The 13,205-nt window shown below is 42.2% G+C and overlaps 3 protein-coding genes across 3 annotated transcripts; 1 reads left to right on the forward strand and 2 right to left on the reverse strand.

The window, feature by feature from the left end:
* Positions 1-5,181: 5,181 nt before the first annotated feature.
* Positions 5,182-6,463, forward strand: BDB00DRAFT_783541 (uncharacterized protein; the record flags this gene model as incomplete). The annotated part of the gene is made up of 4 exons (XM_053120388.1): positions 5,182-5,275; positions 5,398-5,926; positions 6,013-6,170; positions 6,300-6,463. 4 exons carry the CDS (start codon positions 5,182-5,184, stop codon positions 6,461-6,463), a joined length of 945 nt encoding a protein of 314 aa, XP_052985193.1.
* Positions 6,464-7,589: 1,126 nt separating this feature from the next.
* Positions 7,590-8,269, reverse strand: BDB00DRAFT_326325 (uncharacterized protein). Its single transcript, XM_053116954.1, has one exon. The coding sequence runs from the start codon at positions 8,146-8,148 to the stop codon at positions 7,723-7,725; it is 426 nt and encodes a 141-aa protein (XP_052985194.1). The 5' UTR covers positions 8,149-8,269; the 3' UTR covers positions 7,590-7,722.
* Positions 8,270-8,843: 574 nt separating this feature from the next.
* Positions 8,844-12,395, reverse strand: BDB00DRAFT_326343 (uncharacterized protein). Its single transcript, XM_053116955.1, has 12 exons — positions 11,892-12,395; positions 11,740-11,816; positions 11,569-11,673; positions 11,170-11,481; positions 10,696-11,072; positions 10,520-10,540; positions 10,272-10,431; positions 9,997-10,134; positions 9,754-9,897; positions 9,531-9,663; positions 9,315-9,423; positions 8,844-9,205 (listed from the first exon to the last, which is right to left on the reverse strand). The coding sequence occupies exons 1-12, from the start codon at positions 12,340-12,342 to the stop codon at positions 9,031-9,033; spliced, it is 2,202 nt and encodes a 733-aa protein (XP_052985195.1). The 5' UTR covers positions 12,343-12,395; the 3' UTR covers positions 8,844-9,030.
* Between the last annotated feature and the right edge of the window lie 810 nt (positions 12,396-13,205).

The raw sequence follows: 13,205 nt of genomic DNA on the forward strand, positions 1-13,205 counted from the left end.
AGAGGTACCCTAAAATGAAGGGAAATTCTAAAAACAGAGAGAAATCGCAAATGATTGCTAACCTTCATCAACTCCTGCCGAGGGGCTTGAGACAAGTCCACAGCAAGCGTTGATGAAAGCTAACGTCCACTCACTCGAATGCCTACTGTGGGGCATGAGTTCTTGATGCACAGAGGAATTCTTTTGAAAAAAGAACGGGAGAAAAAGGCTGCTGTGAGCAGTTTTGGGATTGGTTGCTTATGAAGTTGCTAAGGAGCGGAATTGAAAAAGTATGTAGCCAGGTAACCAACCGTCACTGATGTACATAGGGATCCCACTAAAAATCGTGTCGTGTGCAGAACAATCACTGTGATACAAAATTACCAAAAACAGCATTTTCCGTGAAAATGGGTGTCTTTTTATGGGCAAAAGTTCATTTCCAAAAAGAACGCTGGCCTGGACCGTGCTCAACAAAGCTCAGAACAATGACAGACGACAGTAACACGATCACAACGCGCTTTATCACACTTTGGTACGCCTTTTCCATCTTTTTTCTTTTTATTTTACCTTCTGTGTTCGCGTAGTTCTGTTCGCGAGAATAATGGAAAGGAAAGAAATTTGTTGGGAGGGTATGCACACCAGCAACAACGGCGCTAAGGCAAGCTGTTCTAAGCTGAGAGAACCAGTTTAATGGTATGTTTCGCTTGCTACGCCCCTTTCAACCCCTTGACTAACCGAAAACATCGTTGGCACAACTTTCATGTGCTCAGAAGCAAGGCCAAGATTATGCATGTATGACTCTCGTACGAGCCGACCATCCTCCTTTCTTTTGTATTTTGTTTTTTTCCCACATACATCATACATCACCCACACATACGCCGACCACGTCTGATTGACTTTGAATCGCTACCGCTGAGGGAGGTGGTTGATAAAGCGAGCAAACCAAACAACAGTATCAACCTGAAGAAGCAGCCTGTATGGATAATAGTAGCTCTAGGATGACGCGCATACTATGCTGAAAACAGCCATGCTGCTCTTTACAATTTATTTTAAGCTGCCCACATCCATCATTGCGGGCTTGGAGGATCGGTAATCGCTGATTGCCGTAGGCATATACTCGTGTAAGAGAGCGGTTTTTATTTCGTTACACACGCCACGACAGTTGATACAACAATGGCCGAGACTTTCTACAATGTCTCACTGATCCCATGAAGACGCTGGCTGCGGCGTTCAGCACATGTTTACTCCAAACAAACAATTTATTGTTCAATATAAACAACATTGACCCGAACCCTGTACAGAGACCCTTTGATCATTGGCTTGGCCTTTGCGCTATCCCAATCTAATACACGCCCAGTCATCCTGCTGATGAGATATCACTATCTGCTATCATCCCCCGTCCCCCTCCGTTCCAGATACTTTTCCTTTCATGGATTTCTATTTACCAATGTAACTAGTAGTGACAAGACACCCATTCCAAGTGCATCATCAGCCGTAAATAATCATCAAGAGCTCACAAACGACGTCATATCACGTCAGCCCATTCGGGTTATAGCCGTTCATTGCTCTACAGATGTTGTTTACATGAACTGGATCATTCGAGTATAATGTTTCCGTGCTATATGGTGGATACTGTCTAGTCCCTTTGAAACCTTTGACCGGTCTTTCTCTTTCTATTCAACAAGAGAGGGTATAAACCTTTGTTCATGCCCCCTTACTCCTCTTTTTTTAAAACCCGATCGAAGAATGCTGGTCAGGAATAAAGAGTAACATCAAGAGAAACCCACTAGATAAGGCAGATACTTTGACATCTGGCCTTCCTGCAGCTTGCGGATCAGTTACTGTTCAGGACTGCCAAGTTTGGGTTAGACATGCTGAGACCTCCCGGGATAGGTGCAATAATGAAGAACTAGGCTTAAGGTAAATGCTACCACTGCATGTTATCTTTTCTTATGTATTCATCCAAAATAAAAAATTCACTTTGTACCAAAAGTTTTATTTCATGCATACCAATTTCTATTTTCAAATCGTGCCAAATTTATTTTGAAGTCGTACCCAAAAAAAACAACCGTACCAATTAAGACTAAAATCCTGTATTGTCTGTCTGTTTCCTTGTCGACATCTTCAGCTTATTATTTATTAAGTTTATCACGACTTTCAAAGTTCACTTGAAGATGATCTAATCCGCAGAGTTTAATGTTGTTGCTGTCTGTTGATGATGACTACAACGCCAAGTCTGTCATGCGCGCCATATGTGATACACCCACGTCTGTGATTTCGGTAGCGTCAACTCGAGCACTCGCAAGTTGACACATGGTTGAGCAAGGTGATAGCAATACCTTTGATACCGCTAACGTTAGACAAGGTGATGAGTGATGAATCGAGGTATTAAGTGCGTGGCTGTTCGCAGCGAAAGCGTGTCGCGTCCGACTAAGGTGACAGCGCCATGAGCAGCACCAATCCTTTCATGAATGACTTGTTGCGCGATTCTTTTTCACCGATCGCACGAACTATGTCCAGTACAAACGGATCGAGTGGACTGTCACTTCATTCAATAATGTACCCGGCGTGATCAGCAACTGTTCCTAAACAGATAGTGTAAAGTGTTTGCATAAAAGAAAAACAGTTGGCAGGAGAGAGAATAATGATAGGAATGCCACATTGAGAGAGCGCAGTATGCACTGTTACAACTCTGCATGTGGGGAGAAAGAGCGAAAGAGTGATAGGTTGGTGGGATTTACGGTGTCACACCCACTGCAGAGAGAGATGGGGGCTCGAGCATTACTTTTTCATCGCGCAGGCGCCTCTCAAAAAAAACTCAATGACTCGGATACTGTTCCGAAAAAGAAAAGCAAAAAGATCGGAGCATAGCACAGTGTCGTGCAAGAAAAAAAAAGGTTGGCAGTGTAAAAGGATACCATCTCCGCTTTTTAACAACACCTTCCACCGTATCATCGTGCAAAGAATTCCACGGTGTGTGAATCCGCAGTGTTATAAACGCGCTTGTTGTAAGAAGATGTTGCACTCGTCACCCCCAAAGAAGATTTGATAGGTGGGTGATTGATGATAGAGAAAGCGATCACGTCCCCTTACTTGAAAAACCTTACTTATTAAACTACCTACTAACTGATGACGTTGTTAGTAGTCTTCTATTCTACGCTGTTTCATGGGAACGCAGGTCTTCTCGACCTAATTTGATAGAAATATACTTTTACTGATATCGTGTACATATATAGCATACATATAAGGTGCAACAATGGATATTATACACTTCGTTCTCGCATGTGTTCACGATCGATATTACGCACCTATATTATATGTATCTGACTAATACACGTGCCATTCCCTGACGATAGGCATAGGAGCCGGTAGTTTATTTTAGTGGCAACTTATTATCCGTCTACTCGTAATTACCAGAAGTGTCATAAAAGGATTAAAGACGGTACACAGCAACAGTGTAATCTCAGCGTCTTGCGTCGTCCGAAATTGTGGAGCCGGTACGTCGATGTTCAACTACAGCATAACAGTAGCTCTTGTTTTGTCTCTTTGCTAGATCGGGGCTCCGTGACAACTTTTAAATCTGTTGTCTTTTTTTGTGTAGTAGCAAGGTATGATGTGTGAAGTTTTTTGCATAATAGCTGGAAGAAAGAGCCAGACATTCATGTACTATCACATCATCAAAATGTTCTCATGGAATACTAGAAAAGGCACCAGCGCAGGAAACGGAGAGTTGTCCATCATACACTGCTACTATCCATGTACTTACCGCTATTACCCTGCTTCTCCTAGGCTAACTCTTCTCCTTATCATTTCTCTACCCGAAGAAAGGGAACTTTAGCAGAAGAAGCTCCGCTGATAAGCGACGATTTAAGAAGAGCGAAAGACGACAGGCACAAAACGGACATAACATGAGGAAAAACAATAAGAGAAGAGAAATAAGCATTGATATTGGATATTAGCAAAGGGTAAACAAATTGACGATCCCATTGCTGACTTTTTTTTCGATGATTGCTTCTTTCATGCTTTTACATATCATATAGTGACGACGCGCGCGGGCGGGATGATAGTTGTGAACCTTTAACAAAAAGGAACTTACACATCACAGGCATAGTAACCCTCCTTAATTCACAATTATTTCTGGGGAAAACTTTTTCTGGAAAAGGGGGTGGATATGATTTAAGTAATAATCTCTCTTGCTTACACATACACAACTTACCAAAAGGCCAAGGAATAGAGAGAGAGAGCGAGACAAAAAATTTAAAGTTCTCTGGCTATGTACAGGCGCGGAAGAATTGGTTATGGTTACACTTTGGGGGCTCGGACCGATTACAAAAAAGAGAACGGCAGAGGGCGAGCGAAGAGAGTAAAAAGGGGGATACAGTGTATATATCGAGATAGGCGGAGGGGAACAAGTTTCTCTTTACTGTAACATTATTCATAAGAGTCTCACATAACGTATTGGATAGTAAAATAATTAGCCATGTCGGTTTCGGTGGCATAAGTAGCGCACACACGCACACAACACATACTCTCTTTTGGGAGGTCAAAAGAGGACACTATCTCGCAGAGAGACCTACTATCCATAGTCTATGAAATGTCATGGAACCAGGTTCCGGGGCGGACTTGAAGGGTCGGAACCCAACCGTTGCACTTGTAGAACCTCACTGACGAATGTCGGTGCATGAGAAAATACAGACCGTCCCTTTAAAAGTGAAGCACTTTTTTCCCTTTCCTTGCTTGCTAGTAACGTACACATCTGCGTTAGTTAAAATAAATAGCTGCACTGCACTACAGAGAGCGTAGCACTCGCCGTAGCACATTTTTTTTTTGCCCGTCCAACACCCACTCACACACACATCACATCACTTCACATCACACCCACAGCACACATAACAGTAAGCATCATCAGGAAATCCTTTTCACTTCATTCTCTTTCCTTTATCCTTACCTTTTTACACACTCACACTCTCCCCAAACCGAAAACCGCATCGGCGAACCCTTCTTCTCTTACCTTCCCGCCTCTGTCTTCCTTCTCTTCCTCTCTCCTCCAACAAACAACAGAGCAGCAGCAAACCCACTCTTTTCCCTTCACTTTCGAATACATTGAAACCTTTTCGCAAAACATCTTTATACACAAACACATCTTCATCGTTTCGTCTCCACCTCCTTTAGAACATCTTTCCCCCTTTTGATCGTATAAAGATGAACAACCTTGTCTTGAATTCCGAGTATATGAGCGACTACCATCAACACTATCATAAAATGACGACGGATCAGCCCATCATGTATCATCCAGGTAAAGAAAAAGAAAGAAATATAGGTTACTATGTTGAACCGGGAGGAGCGTTGCTATGATGATACCCCAGATCGATGTAGTAACCATGGCAACCTATTATATATCTATTTCTGTATGTAAAGGCTCTCCTTCGTTTTACATGCATCCAATGACGACGACAACCGCTACTTCGTCGCCCCAGTCTATTGCCACTGCCCATACTGGTGCAGCGGGACCAATGTACTACGATCAAGCGGTGATGGGAAGTCCAGACTCGTTCATGTCCGGCATGTCACCATCGACCCCGCCGTCATCGATGCAACCGTCGTCATCCGCCTTATCGCACAAGCCTGCCGAACCCCCCATGCTGGTGGCTTCGTCTTCGTCGTCGACGACTGCCTCTTCATCATCGTCCTCGGCGTACTTGAATCAGACCATTGCCAAAGCGGCATCGCTTCCGGAATCATTTTATCCCGAGTTCTTGCAGTACTCAAAAGAGTCGTTCGAGCAGCCCCAATGTTCCGTGCAGAATCGTAAAAAGCGACGCTGTATGGAAGAAGGAGATGGTTCCGAGTCGCCTCGGTCCGATGAAGACTCACAGCAGCAGCTTGAGCACGCAGTAGATCAACATGAACAGCATCAACAAGCTGTTATTGATGACGAGGCAGCTGCGTATGTACTTTATTTTCCACGTTTCTCAACTTACTTGAGGAGGGGATTTTTTTCCCATGCTAACAAATTAGAAACATAATGTATAGTCAGGGCAACATGTCAACTGCCGAGATGCGACGACAGATTCACATCCAATCTGAACAGAAACGCCGTGCCCAAATCAAAGACGGCTTTGAGGATTTGCGAAACGAACTTCCTGCTTGTCTCAACAAGAAGATGAGCAAAGTAGCGTTATTGCATCGCAGTAAGTCATTTTCCATTTTTAAACAAGGGGATTTCTCTCTTAAAGAAGGGCATAATCGATCTATTTGTTACCACTTTTCATCATGCTTACCATACACAATCATGACCGGCTCTCTTTTTTTTTTGCTAGCTGTCCAACACATCCAGCATCTCAAGAGCACGCAGATGACCATCTTGGCCGAGCTTGAGCGATTAGTGCACGAGAATGAGCAACTGCGCAAGTTTCAAGAAAGCGTGTTGCAAAAGCAGGCCTTGGAGAACATGAACATGTACTCCTCCATGGGCAATATGTAAATTATATATCATGCACAAAAACACTTTTTTGTTATTTCCACCCTCACATTGTAAACCCTTTTCCCCACCATAACCTTGCATTTTTTCCGCTATCTTCTTTTCAAATATTGGAAGAAACCTATCACACCATAACACACCCACACAATTCCACAAGCACTTTTCTATTTTTACTCTATATCCATCTCTCATGCCCCCCTCTCTCAACTTTTTTATATAGCAAAAACAACCCATATCACACACACTCAAGCACCTTGTCACAGTTTTTTTCCCGCCGATGATAACCACTATTTTACTATCATCTAAGCAAGCTCAAACATTCAACGCCCTCCACCCCAACAAGTACTTTTATTTTATTTTCTTTTCTTGTTTTTATAGATCCCCCTTTTCTTTTTCTTCTCCCAAGATATTCTTCTTTCTCTCTAAAATCTGAGAGAAAGGAAAAGTAAGATTGAAGCATTTTGCTATTGTTTTTTCTCTGACTCCCTTTTCCACACTATCCCCTCTTCCCTCCCCTCGCCCCTAATTTAAGTTGGACATAGTACCATTTTCTTACGCATTTTCTTTTTTGATTACAGAATAAAATGGAACTTTTTTTCTCGCAGAAAGAGAAATTCTTACTCAGTTCTTTGTGTGTGTGTGTGCGTCGCGTGGTAGTTGGTATTACATATATCGTATGGGAAATATGTGGATTGACTGGTTGGTCAGGTTTGCTAATTGACTATTGCTGGTGACACCTAGAAAGTAGTAGAAGCTGTTTGACAATCAACATCCTCTCCTCTATAAGCTTACAATTCTATTTCGCGCTCCGTTGATTACTTGTCATTACGACTTACTTTATATATATACTCTATGCTACTTTATAATTAACATTTTATCATCCGTCTATATCGGTTCCACCGAGAAAAGAAAGCTACTGCTGCTAATTACTCGGGCTTCTAGTCGGAAAAAGAAGAAAAAAGAAGAGCGAAACTTGGCTAGTTCATTTACTATTTAGAGTGGCGGGCAAGTAAAATTGGTATATAATACGCATGCATTATAAATACTACTATAACCATCAATATTGCATCAATTATAGCGTCCCCCAACCTGCCCAAGGTACTGATATACGTACAAAGTGTCCTCCTTAGTTACCCGTCTAACAGGTCCAGTTTATTTTGGGAGTCAATTGATCGTTTTCATTTAGCTTGTCTCTTTGAGCACCCATCATGGGATTAGTATCATACTTATTAACATTGATCCAAACGAGCAAGGTATAAGCATTATAGTGCTATGTTAGTCCACTTTTTAGAGTCATGGTTACCAATCAATGTGCTAATGTTTATACTTCTGATATATCTTACTGACACGTATACGAGTTTTACTAACGCGAAAAGGTCAAAGAAAATCATCGTTACGCGTCGTAATTGCGACATATTGATTGATTCCTCGGGCGATTGCGCAATCAGTAATGATTTCGAATAGTTTTCATATCCGAGCTCGTATAGAAGGCTCTTTGTGGGCAACAGGAATATACCCAAGTTTAAACATGTAAGTAAAAAAAGTATTTGGTCATTCGCTACCTTGGGAATATCTGTACCAATGTAATATAAGAGCATCACAAAAAATAGCTGAAGCATTGTTCGGCAATGATAAATGGCGTTGATGTAGACACGCACGAATAGTAAAGGTATGTTACACCTGGCCATCCAGGCAGGTATATTAAAACGATTGTACGATGTTGGCTAATCACCAGACATTTAATATAAAGGTGGTTAAAGAAACATATAAAGCAACCGATTCTTAACTCGCAAATATTCAAGTACTCTGAAGAAATCACAACCGTATGTGCTCGGAAGGCGTCTTATACTCTGAATGTCTGATGCGCCAACCAGAAATTCTCTTGGTAAGCATATCCCTGATTACCTACGACAATCTGTCAGAGCACACATCATATCATACTGTCATGTTGCTCTCGTCGCATACAGCATAAAAGTTGAAACAATGTATGTACAATGATCTCTGAAAGCCAGTAAAAAGATAATAATGAACGAACATACACAGGACGTGGCGCTAAGGACAGACAGACAGACCAAACCCTGAAGGCATTTCTTAAAGTCCAGTAAATCACGCCTAAAAAGGAGGTGGCAAAAACCTTAAAAAGAAGTAGATGATGACTGCATGCTCTGCAGCAGTAGTACCAATGAGAGAATATCATATGATCAGCGAGCTACTTTCTTTTTTGGATGTTCTAGATAATTTACGATCGTCTCAAGCATCCATTACTGGCAAATGTACATATCTCAAGGGGAGCATGGAAAAAGGAAATATATCGAGTAATCCCGTAAAATACAACAGCAACAATATCCTGTCGTCCATTCAATAACGAAGTCTTAAACCCTCGATTCGGTATTGATACATAGTCTCACCTCCACATATATATATATATAGAGGACATCAAGCACCACAGCATATGGGCAGCAAAAAATAACCAACAAAGAAATCTTTTTTCCTCATATATTCAATATGTACCGCTATCATTAACTTTTTTACAGGATCCATGTACGTGTTGTTGTTATTTTCTTTTTCGGCTACATCACGCTAACTGTACCAGACGAAGAAGGGCCATCAGCGGCTGCTGTATTGTTTTCGTGCATCAAAGCACGCAAGTTGTGGATCAAGTTCAGCATATGTTCAGTGACAAGTGGAAGGTTCGCTCGTGATGAGGCAATAACCTTATCCATCCGCGCATCGAAATCTGAATCACTTTTAAAAAACGATATAACAAAAATATAAACATCGGTGAATCAGTATGATAAATATATATAAAAATGCCAAGTTAGAAGAATGGATATTACTATTATGATAGACCTACGTTTTGGAGCCAGTTTTGAATTGGAGTACCAGATTGGTCATTTGCTCAACGATTTCTCCAGGCAAGATGTCACTTGAAAGAATGGTATATGAACAAGCGAATGGAATAGCTGCTTGTTGTTATTGGACCATGTGTCATTAGTATCATTTGAGAAAAATCAGAGTATAGTAAGTAAAGCTCGATTTATGGGTCGACAATAAAAAAGGGAATACTTACGTTGGTTCTTTTGGTTTTGATCAATATGAACATATTGTATTCGCGAAATGTCACCACCGTCAAAAGTAAATGAAGGGTTTACAATGATACCAATGAATGGCTCAATGCCTGTTGTTTCATCTCGGAAAAGTGTCTAAAAACAATGTTAACAAACAAGTCATGTCATGTTTCTCTCTCTCTCACTTCTTATCCTTCAAAAAATATGCCATCGTTCATGTATTACTTGATAGAGTCGTTGGTATTCGATATCGCGGACGCTTGGATTGGGTTCAAAGGTTGGATGGGAATGGTACCACCCGACGACAGAGAGACCTTTTTGTGCAAACATTTCTCGTGCTTTCATTTCTGATTCTGGATCCATTTCGCACTAAATCATAGCATGATCGAAGATATAGCAGTAAAAGATATGAGTACATCGTATAATGAGATAAATCTGGAAAACTTCTCTCTAGAAAATAGACATTACCTCAATATCCGTGCTACTGGTTCCTCGACAAGGAAAGACGCAATCCACGTAAAGTTTCCGTTCGTCATGCACATAGCGACCTCCGAGCAAGCCAATAATTTCAGTATAGGACAAGTGTGAATGGAAGTCCATCACAAACTGCGTGGTTATCAGAGAGGGGATGGGAGAAAGAAGAAAGAAGATGAGTACTAGTCATAATGAAAATGGATTTACTACACAAGAGCAGCTAATACCAATGCATTGCTAGCAATATCAACATGGAACGGTGGCTCCACGTCAACATAATCCTCCACAGGCACTAGGCAGAATGGGTCATCAGGATCGCGCGTGTCTTCGTCATAGTAATGCTGTGGTTTCTTGGTAACTCGTTTCGGACGCGGTCTGTTTTTGCGGTTGCCACCTTTACTACTATGTCCATCATAGTCATCGTCGGGTCTAGAAAAGTATGCAGTGGAAGAAAGTGTTTGGCAACATATCTAAGCAATTTCTTCTTTTGCAAAGGAAAGGGACCGAACCTACTAACCTTGATTTACGCTTCTGGGTACTATGCACATAACAAACGAAGTATATTAAGAGATATGTCATTATCTTGCAGCGGAAAAAAAAAGAAGTATATTCATGACAACACATAGCACGGCACATAGACACACACAGAAACGCACGCACGCAAAATAAACAAACAATACAAAATTCTCTTACGTTTCAACATTTTCATCGTCGTCGCTTTCTTGGTAGTAAAAGTAGCTGCGCCGCGATGATGATGTTGATGGTGCGCGTCTCGTTGCAGGTGCTCGTGGTTTAGCAGGTGGACAGCCAACATTGATTGCTTTGGCTTGTTCCAAATATGCGTGTACGCGCCCAACAGCGTTGACATCACCACAGTCTTTCAATCCTCGGCGTGCAGCGGTTTTCGTCATATATTCTGGCTTGTAGACATTGTGCCAAGTGTCCAGAATATGATTGCGGATTTTCATGTAACGTTCAGGCGATTTGGCGATCGATTTCGAGTCACAAAACCATTCAGGGTTGTGTTTTTTTTCATCGTCTGTGATAACGTCTCTGTCAAAGTGTTTGCACTATATACGTATCATATTAGCATTATACGCTTTAAGTGCAACTAGGGTGAAGGAAGCGGAAGTACGTGCTATAAATGAAAAGAGAACCTCAACGTACATCATCTTCGGTTGTAGCTGTTGGGGCAGTAGTAGCAGTGTCTGCCGGCACAACAGAGGCAACATCGTTGTCAGTGACTGTAGCAAAGTGCTGTTGATCGGCTGGTGTTGGATGAGGATTGAAGAAAGACGCAGGCTGAGGGGAAGGTGGTTGACTGGATTCCGTCATCATCATTGCTGTGTCTGAGGGAGATTTGACGCTTCTTGCTACTGCTTGTTTTTGCTCTCCTTGCTGTTCATCTTTCGCGGGAGTCTCGTCTTCAACAGTGCCGGGTTTTGTTATTGTTGGTTGATTTTGTACATTTTCATCCATCTTTCAGTAAAGGGAAAAGAAAGGAAAGGAGGAAAAAAAGGTTGTTAGCCAGCATCCATCGTAAAGTAGTCAGGTGCAACTCTTTACCTTGTCGGTCAAAAGCCAGTGACGCGCATGGTTTTTACATTGGAGCGAGTTTCGCGTTTTGACAAGCTCAGAAATAGCTTTCCATTTCCCATACCCGAACTTTAACTATAAATTAAACGTGTTTTTAAAAGTCAAGCGAGAGGTTTATCGCAACAACAGCACCCTGCTTACAAGTCCTATGCGCAAAAGTTCGTCTTCTTCATCCGTCCAGCGCATGTTGTGAGAAGGAAGTGACACTGACGATGTTTCTAGTATGTTATCATATGAGGTCAACTGGCGTTAAAAGAAGTGTGTATGATGCGTGGTATATGTTGTAAGGCTACCTTGCTGTTTCCTACCCCCTGGAAGCCTCTCTTCAAATGGTTCCTGCTGCTGACTTGACGATGACGTCGGCGACTCTGTTGTTACTGTCGCTATTGTGCTGCCGGTAGGTGTCGGGTGAACAACATGCTCGGGACGCTGGTGCAGATGCTGTGGGTGCTGTGGTACTAGCGGCATTGGTGGTTCAGGAGGAGGCGGGGGTGGAGGATAAAATATATGGTTCATAGAGGGGACAGTAGCAACTGGCACGTCGTCAACCATGGGAGGAGCCATAGTAGATGACGGCGGTGGTGGTGGCATCTCTATATTAGCTATTTGTGGAGACGATAGCTTCGTAGGGCCGGGCATCATAGCTGCTGTGGGAGGGTGTGGGTGTGATAGAAGGTCCTGCACACTAGAACAGCAGTAACTGTGGTCTTCCATTATGTGGGTAAAAGGGTCGGTGTTCTCCATAGTGTTTTACAGCGAGTAAAAAAAAGTTTTGTTGCAGAGAGAAAAGAGAAGAGGGAAAGGGTGTTTGACAGTAACAGAGGGCAAAAGGTCTTTTTTTTTACTGTGGACAGGGTAGTACAATGCATACAACAATGGGGTCTAGGCAAATCATCTGGCGCATATACCAATCATAGGCACAACACCATTTACAAAAAAAACCTGTTTCCGCCAATGAGCATTGAAACAAACAAACAGGGCTCACACTCTGAAGCAATGTGTGTACAACAACAACAACAACTGTTGCGCCCAGCAGCAGCGTTTGTTTACCCAATTTCTTTTGCAACCACCGTCGTCTCCTTCTGCTGTTGGCCAAATACAACTATCCAGCTTTGTGCAAGACTAGACCTGTCGAATAACCCACCATTTTATCAAAAAAAAAAGGTGCGTCTATACAAAAAAAAATAGTTACCGCAGTATTAGATCATTGTACCAGCACTTCAAAAGACTTGATTTCTGCCTGCTTTTGGATCCGAATTATGTCATGCTTGATGCAGGCTCCGGCTCTGCCAATATCAGCCTGGTGCGAATTGTTCCGGTGATCTGGATCAACACTGAAACAAAAAAGCGAATAGCATACACTGCTCGGTGAATATTCTTGTTGCTGCTACAATAGGCGCCCCATGTCCCATGTTTGTTTTTTAATTTTCCTTTAATCTCTTTTCTTCAATAGTTTTTCGCTCGATCCTAAAGAACAATAGAAAGTCCACATGTCGGGCGATCCCGAGAAAGAAAACACACGACCAGTATACGATAGTAGCGACCAACATCCGCGCGAATCGACTGAAACGAACACGCCTACGTTAGGATCCGCCAACAATCAGCCC

Source organism: Zychaea mexicana (assembly GCF_025766255.1).
Source record: "Zychaea mexicana strain RSA 1403 chromosome Unknown BDB00scaffold_3, whole genome shotgun sequence".
Lineage (NCBI taxonomy): Eukaryota > Fungi > Mucoromycota > Mucoromycetes > Mucorales > Lichtheimiaceae > Zychaea > Zychaea mexicana.

What these genes read in the sequence shown, in the direction of transcription:
- BDB00DRAFT_326325 (XM_053116954.1), bottom strand. Translation starts at nt 8,148, where the DNA reads ATGGCCAGGTGTAACATACCTTTACTATTCGTGCGTGTCTACATCAAC.
- BDB00DRAFT_326343 (XM_053116955.1), bottom strand. Translation starts at nt 12,342, where the DNA reads ATGGAGAACACCGACCCTTTTACCCACATAATGGAAGACCACAGTTAC. An exon ending in ACTGGCTTTTGACCGACAAG is followed by an intron (nt 11,482 to 11,568) that starts GTAAAGAGTTGC and finishes CTTTACTGAAAG; the next exon opens with ATGGATGAAAATGTACAAAA. An exon ending in GACGATGAAAATGTTGAAAC is followed by an intron (nt 10,541 to 10,695) that starts GTAAGAGAATTT and finishes TTATGTGCATAG; the next exon opens with TACCCAGAAGCGTAAATCAA.